Here is a 13,205-nt window from a genome sequence, read left to right as displayed (position 1 = left end):
GATTTGGAGTATGTATATTTTTTTAAAAAAGCTTGAGATGTTGGGGCATTTTAAAAATAAAATAAAATCAGGCTTTCTTAGTAGGTTGTTTCCAAATGCATAAGCAACTCACTGTAGCATTTACACGCAGTGTTCCTTGAGGTAGCACCTTGAAAAGGTTTTCCCAATTCAGAGGGGTCTCAAAAAAGTAAGATTTTGCATCACAAAACAATCAAACTTCCTTTTCCATTTGTACCATCGGATGCTAAATTCTCACAATAAAACCGGTGATTGCAAAGTAGCATGAAACGTTATACGTCGGGCATTCTAATACCTTAATAAACAATATTGTATTAATTTAATTAATATCTTAATTGTTTTTTTATAAATGGAAGGTAGAGGTGTATTAAAATCATTTGGACTTCCAGATGTCCCGTTTTAGTATGGGAAGGGCTGTTCCAGCCTCCTTGGAAATCTTCCTACCTTACCAAAATTGATCTGACCTGGAAATGAGCCATTCCGATCTCCGTTGTGCAATTAACATGGTCTGTTTCTACACCAGATGGCTTCTGACATGGCTGTTCCAACATGTGAACATTCTGATAAGATTGGAACAAGATGTTTTGGGGTCAGGACATTTCAGCCTTGAAACCTTTTCTAAAGCTCTTTGACTGGATGAAGGATAATATCTGACCATGGGCAACTTCCTGCATCCTCTTCCTGCATATTTCCTTGCAACAAAAAACTCCGTCCGGAAAACTCTATTCCGGACGAGGTCCACAAACTCTTATATCTTTTAGGATCAGATGGGCAACAAAGTTAGATAATTCCGTTCTGTATATTGGTATTCATACTTTAAGCCAGTGAGCTATGGTTAGTTTAGCATAACACACACACACACACACAAAGTACAAATATGACAACACCTTTTCAGCTAAATACCATTGCTAGGTGAGGTTACAATGGGAATTACAGACCACCATGTCTGGTAGTTAGCACATTGCAAAAAGCTAGACTTTCATGAGTGTTCAAGAGTTTTCACAAACTAAATTAAGCTAGTGTTGATTGTATGTGTGTAAAGCCAGGATGAGACTATTTGAAGGACAAAAACATGGAAAATTTTGCATTGCTAATATATACTGTTTGAATATTCCCGAGAAAGGGTCTTTTTGAAATAAGAGTTATTTATCGCAAGGAAAATATCTGTTAGGAAGAGAATGCATAATATCGTTCTGGGACATTTATGGAGAAAATGGTAACTCCCTAGATATATTACACAGGTCTCCTTGGGAAGAAATTCCTTGCAAAGTATCAAGTGTACATTCTTTTAAAGCGATGTGTAATCTCTGCTAAATTGTTCTGTTTGGACTATTGAGCAAGGGAGAAATGCTACTAACCACCTACTTTATATGTGTGAACTTAGTTTCTCCCCAGGTGCTCAGTTTGTAAATGAGATTCAGGATGATGGGAAAACCAAGTCTGGAATGTTTGCCTTGAAGCTATTGCTTTAGCAGCCTCTTGTAAAATGAGGTGTTACAATCAACTAGCTATGGGTCACAGCTCTCTCCCATGATCACCATGTGTTTGGTTAATCAAGTATTTTTGTTCCGTTAGGCCTTTTGCAAATTGGAGAAATTCATGGTTTTATTAATGTGTCCTTGCTTAGCGTGGCGATCTTTTTTTGAGATAACCTCTATATAGTGTGTGATTTTTACATAAATCATTGCAAGAAAATGCACTGTTCGTCATAATACGTTTTCTTAATTGAAAAATTAATGTCAGGTTTTGTCGCTTACACTGAAGAACTTTACAATTGAAATGTACGCTTTTTTTTTTTTTTTGCCTGAAAGTTGTGCGGGTATCATAAGAGGTGTACGTATGTGTTTTTAATAAACGGGGATTGTATATTGAACAATATTTGTTAATTGAACATGATTTGAAGATTGTCCCAGTTGTATAACCCCAGTGTTCAACAAAATAGAAATTGATTGAAGCAAGCATTACTAAGCAATATTCGTATCAAAATGAATGCCCACAATTTGGTCCATTAGGTCCAAAAACTCCATCAAATCAAAAGACTTTGCAGAATGCAAGGAAGGAAGGAGAGTATTATACGTATTTCTAAGGGAAGTTTTCACATGCAGTATAAGGGGTTTCCAAATTGAGAAGGAAAATTGATGTGAGACAGAAAAATGTGGTATATGTGATTGTAAAGGTCATTCAATCTTATTGCATTTGAGGTCTACACTTATATACATGCAATAATATCCCGCAGTGACTTCACTCTCTTTTTCTTTGGAAAAAAAAATCGGACAATGAAGAACGTTGGAATATGGTCTTGGCAGAGACATGTGAAGGTTGAAAGTAGCATCTCAATTGCCCCAGTTTTACATCAGTGATGAGGACAGGGATTTTAGATCACCTTGTGATTTTGTTTGCAGTTGTGACTTTTTTTCTCTCCATTAGTAAGTTGGAGACACAAACATCCCGTTTGGTTTGTAAGTTCCTGTTGACAGTGCAATTTCGTGCGTGGTTTTTTGAGGATAAGCTGTAAGAAACTGTGGCATTTCTGAGTAAACATGTCCACAATTCCATTTAATTCAGACAGAGGAAACATTTTATCCAATGCTGCCTTTTTGCTCTTTCTCCTGATTCGAACATTATCTTTGCCTTTTAGTTTGTTTCTGTTACTGATCTGACCTCTCTGCTTTTCTAGCTAGATAAGGTGACCCATGGATGAATGGAGGCAGTTTGTCATAGATATCTGACTTGTAGTGCTTGCTATTACATACTCCATTACACTTAATGTAGGTTTGAATAACTGCCCAATACAAGAAAACACTCTGTTTACTTATTCATAAGGCAATTTACACAGCGTGAAATGCTGCAGTAATTAATATAACTGAATAAATTGCCATGTGAAGGATTTGCCTTTTGAATAGGCTCAGTCCTTGATGATAGAACAGCAATACATGTCTGGATTTGCTGAGAACCATAAGTCAAACTTGCAGATGAATGACTGGCATGCTGTCAAACTTTTTCTAATGTTCATTTATTTTCTCCTGCTGTTGGATGTGTCTGATTTTCAGACAACTCCATTTATGACTTGTTTCTTGTATTATATGAACTAGGAACTTAGGTCTACCGGTAATACAGTTTCTGAATCTTGTGAACAATGCACAGCCATCTTCCTAAACCTATAAATGGGAATTCCTGCTTTCTCTTCCATATAAATAGAACTATAAATAGTTGGATTATAAACAAACACACATGTACCATAGTCTAATCTCAGAACTCTGGATCAAACATCTGTTATATTTTAGAGTTTATTGGAGGGCTCAAATTGATTTGTTGAATTTTTTAATTGCCGTTCTTGGATGCCAACCAGTGCTCAGTTATATTAATTAACCAAAAATTTAAATATTAGTGAATTTTAAAATGTTTTCGTATAACGAAGCATAACCATCAGTCACCAAAGAACAACTTTAATGTAGTATGGCAGAACATTCATGTTAATTTTAATGTTTTCTGACAAATCCATTCTCTTACATCACAGACTTTAATTTCTGGAGTTATAGTTAAATAATAGGGTACTTATTAAAGAGAAAACCCCTTAAAATACTGACTTCATTTAAATGCAATAATAGAACGGTCCCTATATAATGTAATGTTAAATTATTTTAAGGTCTGATCTCATCCTGCATTTTAGGCAGCAGTGCGTTGTTATAACCTGTCATCTCTAAAACCTTAAATTAGAGTAAACTTTGTGGTATAAGATTGATCCTCAAAGGAGACTGCTAGTGTTGTTGGGCATGGATTTCTGCAAAGAAAAAATAAGGTGGACCTTGTATCTTGATCAGGTATTTTTAAAAAATATTTTGCTAGTTTTATGATTTTACCTTTTTTCTTTTAATATTATACAAAGACCTAAGATACCTACAATAATAACTATATTAACAGAGTTTAACATTCTTCTTATGTTTAGAGATGAGAGGTTTTAACAGCGTGCCGGTAAATTTTGGTGGAGACTAACTTGCCTATCACCAGCTTTTGTCTTTTCCCCTAAGGAAATATACCAGCTAAGTAAATGTAAACTTGTTGGGTATGTTTTCACTTGAATGTTTGGAGTAAAACATTTAATTTTTAGTTAATCAATTTCTAGGGAGTCGGGCCAGCAATTGGTTTCTTGCTTGCAATCCTGCCTTAAACATCCTATTTTTGTTTGATATAATGGGTTGTTTGTGAGATTTCAGCCTATTTCAGCCTCTTATCAACAAATGAGCTGTTGATAAGAGGTGTTTAAATGCCTTACAGAGATAAAGAGAAAATGTAACAGACATTTTGTATTTTCTTCTCTGTTCAATATAACAGTGTTAATGGTAAAATAGTAATGTTTGTGCTAAATTGTGAGCTGTTTACCAAATGGATGTTTTGCGTTTCTCTTGGCCTAATAAACATGCTGTTAATTTGAAAAGTCAGCTGAAATTCAGATGAAACAATCTCAAAGATGTTTACAAAGTACATTGATTGGAAAACTACAATTGTGTTTTGCACAGTATCTGGACGGGGAAGATTTCAAATAATCTCTAATCAGAATTAAATATTCTTATTAAACCAAGTCTCAAAATATCTGTTGCAAATATAACATGATAGGAAAATAACAAATTAAAACCTACTTAAACTTGATTTTTAAAAACTTCAGTTTGTGTTGCTTCATAAAAAAATTAGTTAATACTCACATTTTTACTTTAAGCATCAGGTATTTTATGCAATAACTGATTTGGCAAGATTAATCTATTTCAAGTTAACAAGGCATAAATGGTAGATTTATCTAACGGCCTAAATTGTATATGCTTGAACAGTGACAGGGGGAGAGACATAGTTAGACATTAAGTTACTGAGAAATATGGGCGATAGATCTCATGGAAAAACAACTCTCTGCAAATCCACTATTGCCTTGGTATGATATTTAAAACATTTTATTTTACAGTCCCAGAAATCTTGGATAGAAAATACTTTTACCAAACGGGAATGTGTCTACATAATACCAAGTTCGAAGGATCCTCACAGGTAAATGAAAAGAGGTGCACAAATATTGCAGCTTTTGGTATCCGCCTCAGAATTAAGGTTTAAGCATTCTCATGAGGGGTCTGAGGGAGGTCTATTAATTTCTGCGGTAGCAATTTGGATTTAAGAAATATGAAGGGGAAGTTCTGTGGCATGAAATGGGAATGCTTTAAGAACTGAAAATAAATAGGAACGTAAGAAAAGGGATTTTTTTTCCTTGAGGTCGGGATATAATTGAGAAGAAGGAATTATGATTTTTCCCTTAATTTGTGCTGTATTGGATATATCCCACAGCTAGAGACAATACCATTTTTTTGTTTTGCTTATATCACGTTTGCTGTGTTTTACTCTTTTTCCTGTTGTTCTGTAGTGAACAAAAAATAAGCTTTTTTATTTTAAAAAAAAGTCATATGGTATCCTGTTCTATTAATGTACTTTTTGAAACTATGACCGGTTTTAGATTATCTTTTTAATTTTTTAATCTTAGATGTCTTCCAGGATGTCAGATTTGTCAGCAACTGGTCAGGTAAGTAGTTTTGCATTAAATAAAATATTCTTAAAAACTAGGTTAAATAATATAAGTAAAATATCTGTAAGCTGTAGTCTGTCTAAAGAGTCTCTTGGAAGCAGAAATAAGTCAAAATGCAGAGAAGGCTAAATGAAAAAAGGTGTTTACATGAAGAGCATAAGAGAATGTAGGCATGAATTAAAGCAAGCAGTAGACAAAACTATCCCTGCTACCATAGCGTTCAAGCCCTTAGATATTATCTCTTCCTAATATCATTATGAATCTTCATTATACCGCAGTTTGATTTCTTCAATGTGGCCTCTGAAAGAGGAACTTCTTCCCAAGTTTCTGAAAAACGTGGAATTGCAGTTTTCAGAGAAAGAAAGTGTCTGATTTAAATTTGGTGGAAGTTAACCGGTCGAGACTGTGAAGTACAGTAAACATATACCGCGGCTTGTAATGTTACTGCAATGTGCCTGTCCAATTTCCTGAAGTGAGGTTCCTGTCCTTAGGTGCTGCTGTGGTCGCTTGGTACGGCAACATGCGTGCTTCACTGCAAGCCTGGCCATGAAATACTCGGATGTGAAGCTAGGTGAAAACTTTAATCAGGAACATGAGGAATGGTCTGTAGAAAAACACACAGAGCAGAGTTCAACGGATGCGTATGGTATAATTAATTTTCAAGGAGGCTCTCATTCCTACCGAGCTAAGGTTTGTACCAACAGTTCTATTTGTCTTCTAATGGTGGAGCTGATGAGTGCTTCTGGAATCATCTTCAAATGCAATATCAAGTGAAGATTAAAATAGGAGCATTGGTCATCAAACCAGAAGTGATAGATGGGAGTTGAGTTGAGTTGTCATAAGACTGAATTGCCCTTCAGTTTAAAATATTATTATCTAAACCAGTGATGGCGAACCTTTTAGAGACCGAGTGCCCAAACTGCAACCCAAAACCCATTTATGCATGGTTGGGTGCCGGGTGGGTGTGGCCCATTGGCTGGGTGTGGCCAATTTGGGGTGTGTGGCCCATTGGGTGGGCGTGGCTGCGGTGGTAACGGCAGACTGGGTGGGACTAAAAAGTTCAATCAATCAATTCCAACTTTGCAAAATCTTTTTTTTCCCACGAGAAGTTGAAATTGACTGATTGATTGAACCTTTTTTTTTTTTTTTTTGCACACGGCAGCGGAGGCAGTGGAGGCCTAAAGCGAAAAGGTTTTATAAAAGGTTTTATAAAACCCAGCTGAAGGCCTAGGACTGGGGCGACGGCGGGCGTGCCCACAGAGAGGGCTCTGAGTGGTGCCATAGGTTCGCCACCACTGATCTAAACTCTTTGTGTTCTGGGAAGCTTCCATGGATGGGGCTAACAATGATTTATACTTCATCTTTTGAAGTGGATTATATATCCATGTCAATGGCTATTAATTGATCCGTTAATAGGGACGTTACATTTATTCATTTATTCAATTCAGCATTTCAGTTTTTCTTTGCATTTTGTTGATTCTGATAATTCAGTGAAATGGAGGCATAATTAAAGCACTTCTTCACCTTATTCCAGGAGAGGGGAACAATGGCCCTTTTATGACTTGTGGAACTTCAGCTCCCAGAATTCCTGAGCCAGGATGGCTAGCTCAAGAATTCTGGGAGTTGAAGTCCACAAGTCGTAAAAGGGCCATCGTTCCCCACCTCTGCCTTATTCCATCTGTTTGTTCTTCGAACTCCTTAGTAGGAAGTTCATGTCCATATATGCCTGCACAGACACATACTTGAATTAGTCATTGGGATGTGGGCATTTATTTCTTAGTCACCATGCTGAACTTCATGAACTAAACATATTTAAGACAATTAGTGCAGAACCAATCCCACTGACAATCTTGTTGTGTAATATATTTTTTATTTTGTGATAAAAGCAAACCTGTCCTGTTAGTCTTGTGTCTATAAACTGAAGGTTTTCGGTAACAGTGTGTCACAACCGAGAAAACATTTCCTTCTTCTTCTGTTTTTTATATTACACCCAAAACATACAGAAAGTGCTGCTTCCTCAAATGCAAAAATTCCAGTTGTTGAGAAGTCATCATATATGCCTTGAACTCACACTAAACATATTGTGGAAGCCAGAGAAATTCTGTCAAAATTGGTATTCTTAAATGCTATTTTGAAGAGAATTTAGCTTATCCTTACATTTTAAGTCTTAGAGTCATTTGTGTATCATGCTGAGCTACATTTTATTTTAACCACTGTTTGTTAACTAAGCCCTTATGGCTTGGTTTGCATTATTAAATTATTAACCAAGGAGTAGAAATTAGAATGGCTGTATTTGTAGACTGTGCTAAACCACAATCGAACAAATCATTTTACGAATCCAAACATCTCTCTGAAAACATTCATTAGAACAGTGGTTCTCAACCTTTTTAATGCCGCGACCCCAACCGGTCGTAAGTCGAGGACTAAACCGGTTGTAAGTCGAGGACTAAACCGGTTGTAAGTCGAGGACTAAACCGGTTGTAAGTCGAGGACTACCCAACCGGTCGTAAGTCGAGGACTTTCCCTGCCTGGGAGCGCCGCACATGCGTGGTTCCGCCCCCTGCGCCGGCCGAGGCATAGCTGGCAAGCGGCAGAGACGGAGCAGGCCGACCACCAGCTGGCCCAGCCCAAGGGAGGTAAGGCACCCGCCGGAAAAGGGGGGGAAAAATTGCGGACAAAAAAATGGCGGACAAAAAAAATGGTGGACAGCCTTGCTTGGCGACCCTCGTGAAATGGTCGATCGACCCCAAATGGGGTCCCGACCCACAGGTTGAGAACCACTGCATTAGAAACTATCCTGAATCTGAATGAGTCTTTCAACTGTATGTTTGCGTGTCAGTGCAGAAGTTATTTTATATATTTTGCTTGTCTCGTTGATAAAGATTATTAACGTTTCCCTTTTTTCCGACAGTATGTACGATTGTCATATGACACCAGGCCTGAAGCCATCCTCCAACTGATGCTTAAAGAATGGCAGCTGGAACTGCCCAAACTTCTTGTTTCTGTACACGGAGGGATGCAAAAATTTGAGCTTCACCCACGGATCAAACAGTTGCTTGGTAAAGGTCTTATTAAAGCTGCAGTCACCACCGGAGCCTGGATTATAACTGGAGGGGTGAACACAGGTAATGCCTTGACTTGAAACTTACTTTTGATGTACATGTACAAGACAATTGCTCCTGAGTCGTGTTACTGTTTTGATGTCACAATGAGAACTTGTTTTAAAGGTCCACTGAGGTAGCATATTTGGAACCCTGGGATGACACCGAGCTTGAGAGATAACATAGATCAGTGATGGTGAACCTTTTAGAGACTGAGTGCCCAAACTGCAACCCAAAACCCACTTCTGCATCGCCGAGTGCCGGGTGGGTTTGGCCCATTGGCTGGGCGTGGCCAATTGGGTGGGCGTGGCTGCGGTGGTAACGGCAGACTGGGTGGGACTAAAAAGTTCAATCAATCAATTCCAACTTTGCAAGATCTTTTTTTTTCCCGCAAGAAGTTGAAATTGACTGATTGAACCTTTTTTTTGTGTGTACACGGCGGTGGAGGCCTAAAGCGAAAAGGATTTATAAAACCCAGCTGAAGGCCTAGGACTGGGGCGACGGCGCGCGTGCCTACAGAGAGGGCTCTGAGTGCCGCCTCTGGCACCCGTGCCATAGGTTCGCCACCACTGACATAGATAGTCCTCGACTTACCGATCACAATTGAGCCCAAAATATCAGTTGTTAAGTGGGTTTTGCCCCATTTCATGACCTTTCTTGCCACAGTTTGTTAAGTGAATCACTGCAGTTGTTAGATTAGTAATACGGTTATTAAGTGAATCTGGCATTCCCGTTGACTTTGCTTGGTCACAAAAGGGGATCACATGACCCCGGGACACGACAACCGTCGTACATATGAGCCAGTTGCCAAGTGTCTGAATTTTGATCAGGTGACCATGGAGATGCTGCAACGGTCGTCAGTGTGAAAAACAGTCCCTTTTTTTCAGTGCCATTGTAAGTTCGCTCACTAAACGAAAGTTGTAAATATAAAGTTGTAAAACTTCCGGACAGTGAGAACAATTAGCCAGTGGAACAACCTGCCTCCAGAAGCGGTGCATGCTCCAACACCAGAAGTTTTTAAGAAGAGACTGGACAGCCATTTGTCTGAAATGGTATAGGGTTTCCTGCCTAAGCAGGGGGTTGGACTAGATGACCTCCAAGGTCCCTTCCAACTTTATTATTATTATTATTATATTAAATATATACATTCCCATGTTCAGAAAGGGGTGAAACCAGTGAACCAGATTAGGGAGAGAGGATGAAAAGGACGAATAAAAGGATGACAGTGAAATGCTTCTGGCAGTAATGACCTCTTGTTTTTTTTTTAATTGACAAGCATTAATTGGTTGCGTTGTATGAAGCAACGTGCTGAGTTTTGTGGAGCTTTATTGTCAACGCACATACACTTTTGTTCTTGCGCAGGAGTTGCAAAACACGTGGGTGATGCTCTGAAGGAGCATGCCTCTCAATCATCTCGAAAGATTTGCACTATTGGAATAGCTCCCTGGGGAGTGATTGAGAACAGAAATGACCTTGTGGGGAAAGATGTAAGTTCCTAAAGTTACTGCATGTGCTCTTAACCGGGGTTGAAAATTATTTATTTGTTTATTCGTTTATTCGTTCGTTCAATTTATACGGCTGTTGTTTTTCAAACAAGTGATCCTGGGCCATAAAACATAAAACCAATTAACACCAATGATAAAACACAATGCGAAAAGGTCAATATAGCTGAGAAAAAATATAATCCACAGATGTTAACCTAAGCAGGAAACGGGGTCCTTAACACACTTGGGACCCCAAGGCCCAGCACATAACCAGCCCATTTTCCTGTTGGGGTTTTGATTTGAATTCTTAAGGTCATAAAATGTCATTGTAAAGTGAATGGGGTTGACAGATGGATTTTTCTTGCAGAGAGTTTACACTTTGTGTTAGTTAACAAACTAGTAATGCTCCAACACTGGAAGTTTTTAAGAAGAGACTGGACAGCCATTTGTCCGAAATGGTGTAGGGTTTCCTGCCTGAGCAGGGGGTTGGACTTGATGACCTCCAAGGTCCCGTCCAACTTTATTATTATTATTATTAGTGCAGTATATCAGAGGAAAGCAAGATAGTTAAACAAAACTCTATTTTGGACACATAGAAAGCCTTGGTTTTGCAATAAAGATTTTAAAATATGAGGGTGAAGGTTCGTTCTCCGAGCTTGTGGGTTGGTTTCTAAACATTTCGTTACCAGGCTAGGTAACATCTTCCCCTTAAACTCCACTGAAGATGTTACCTAGCCTGGTAACGAAACGTTCGGAAACCAATCCACCAGCTCAGAGATCGAACTTTCACTCTCATCTCAGTGAGAACAATTAACCAGTGGAACAACCTGCCTCCAGAAGCGGTGAATGCTCCAACACTGGAAGTTTTTAAGAAGAGACTGGACAGCCATTTGTCCGAAATGGTATAGGGTTTCCTGGCTGAGCAGGGGGTTGGACTAGATGACCTTCAAGGTCCCTTCCAACTTTACTATTATTATTATCCTACATCCGAGCTACAGATATTCACCACTATTGCAAAAAAAAAATAAAAATGTGTCAATGCATTGGAGTTTAATTGTAATAGTATTTCATCATCATCAGCCATTCAATCATGACACTCTACGCACGGTCACTCAAGCCCTCGTTGTTTCCCGCCTGGACTATTGCAACGCTCTCTACATGGGGCTCCCCTTGAGGTGCACCTGGAGGCTCCAGCTAGTTCAGAATGCGGCCGCGCGGGGGATTTTGGGGGCCTCTAGATACTCCCATGTAACACCTCTCCTGCGCGAGCTGCACTGGCTGCCTGTGGCCTTCCGGGTGCGCTTCAAGGTGTTAGTAACAACCTTTAAAGCGCTCCATGGACCTAGGTATTTGCAAGACCGCTTTCTACCAAACACTTCCCTTCGACCAGTCCGCTCCCACAGAGAGGGCCTCCTTAGGGTGCCGTCGGCCAGTCAATGCCGGCTGGCGACCCCCAGGGGGAGAGCCTTCTCTGTGGCAGCTCCTGCCCTCTGGAATGACCTACCCCCCGACCTACGTACAACTGCGGACCTGCGCCTTTTTCGCCGAGCCCTGAAAACCCATCTGTTTCGTGCGGTCGGCCTGGCGTAGTCTTAATTAGGTTTTAGTATAGGTTTTTATATGGGGTATTTTAGAGCAGGCCTTTATTTATTTAATTTGATTTTAGAATAGATATTTATTGTGATTTTTATTATCACCTGTTCACCGCCCTGAGTCCCGTAAGGGAGATAGGGCGGTATACAAATCTAAATAAACATAAACATAAACATGTCTGACCCTTGACCACTCTATGGATCAGCAATCTGCATGCCCCTCTCTCTCCACCACCTCCATCAGATATAAAAGTGGAACAGTATTCCACTTTTGAATAAAGCCACCTGTGAGTTCATCTTGTATTACCACTTCCTTTTCCAGAGAACAGAGGATTGATCCTTAACTAATTGATAGGACGATCATTGGCGATTGTAGACGGTTGTTTGTTTGAAAGAATAACCTTGATTTATTACACAGGGACAGATTAATTTTGTTTTATGTTTAGGTTGTTGCTCCATATCAAACTCTGCTAAATCCTTTAAGTAAATTAAACGTCCTGAATAACCTTCATTCCCATTTCATACTGGTGGATGATGGCACAGTGGGAAAATACGGAGCAGAAGTGAAATTGCGGCGAGAACTGGAAAAAACAATCAGTCAGCAACGAATTCATGCAAGTACGTGTGGTATATGTTTATAATGATAGCATCGAGTATTTATTTTAATGTGCATGAAATAATATGACTTACAGGCTAGAAGGTGGGTGATAAAGTGGTAAAGGTTTTATTGAGCTTGTATAATAGTAGGAACTGTTTTTTTTTTAAATTGTTTTACTTATGGAAGGTCAATTCATATGTATTTGTTGGTAAGACGTGCAATGCATCTATTTCAGTTTTTCAAATAGATTATGGTAAAACTTGGATAGCGCAATGTTTCCTAACTATAAAAAAAATTGCTGTGAAAAATGATTGCGTGTTTACAGTCTTCAAGTTGCATTTATGCTGACTTAGCTGACTGTGGTAAAACCACACTTTAGACCTTGTGCATGATTACCTATATTTAAAATGGGTGCTGATCAACTTTTGACTTGTTTGTGCAATGAAAGACAAATGTCGAGGCTAGTCTATGTTTCAATTCCACGGGAATCATGAGTCCTGGATTTTGGACACCTTCTGCAGGTTAGTCCATCTGAGGTTCCTTGGTTCAAAAGGTTTTGCCCTCTGCTGCGCCGTTTCACTCAATTACAGGTTACAGGAAAGAGAGTTTGAGTATAGTATGGATTGCAAATGTATTTCACCTTTCTGCCAGGGTGTTCAAGGCAGTCAGTGTAGGTTTCCCACATGTTCTTTCATGTAGGTGTGATCAGCAGCTGGGCCTATTTAATTTCTGCAAACTTTCGTGGTTTTCAGGCTTTTAATACAATATAATGTGTTCAGCTCTCCATAGTCAACTATACTGGAAAATCGTAACCTCTATGGCTTTTGTAAATCTTTTCATTATTCATTTGCATTC

At 39.0% G+C, this 13,205-nt stretch overlaps 1 protein-coding gene across 1 annotated transcript in view; it reads left to right on the top strand.

Moving 5' to 3' along the window:
- Positions 1-3,791: 3,791 nt before the first annotated feature.
- The window catches only part of TRPM7 (transient receptor potential cation channel subfamily M member 7), a 36,365-nt gene continuing 26,951 nt past the window's right edge, over positions 3,792-13,205 (top strand). The window contains exons 1-7 of the mRNA XM_029285425.1: positions 3,792-3,839; positions 4,970-5,049; positions 5,534-5,572; positions 6,067-6,265; positions 8,487-8,700; positions 10,039-10,163; positions 12,199-12,370. Coding sequence (XP_029141258.1) covers positions 3,792-3,839; positions 4,970-5,049; positions 5,534-5,572; positions 6,067-6,265; positions 8,487-8,700; positions 10,039-10,163; positions 12,199-12,370 — 877 coding nt within the window. The remainder of the gene's footprint in view (positions 3,840-4,969; positions 5,050-5,533; positions 5,573-6,066; positions 6,266-8,486; positions 8,701-10,038; positions 10,164-12,198; positions 12,371-13,205) is intronic.

The sequence above is a fragment of the Protobothrops mucrosquamatus genome, unplaced genomic scaffold (genome assembly GCF_001527695.2).
Source record: "Protobothrops mucrosquamatus isolate PMUCROS unplaced genomic scaffold, P.Mucros_1.0 scaffold1662, whole genome shotgun sequence".
NCBI lineage: Eukaryota > Metazoa > Chordata > Lepidosauria > Squamata > Viperidae > Protobothrops > Protobothrops mucrosquamatus.
The sequence above is the reverse complement of the archived record's forward strand: the minus strand, read 5'-3'. Positions and strand labels throughout refer to the sequence as shown.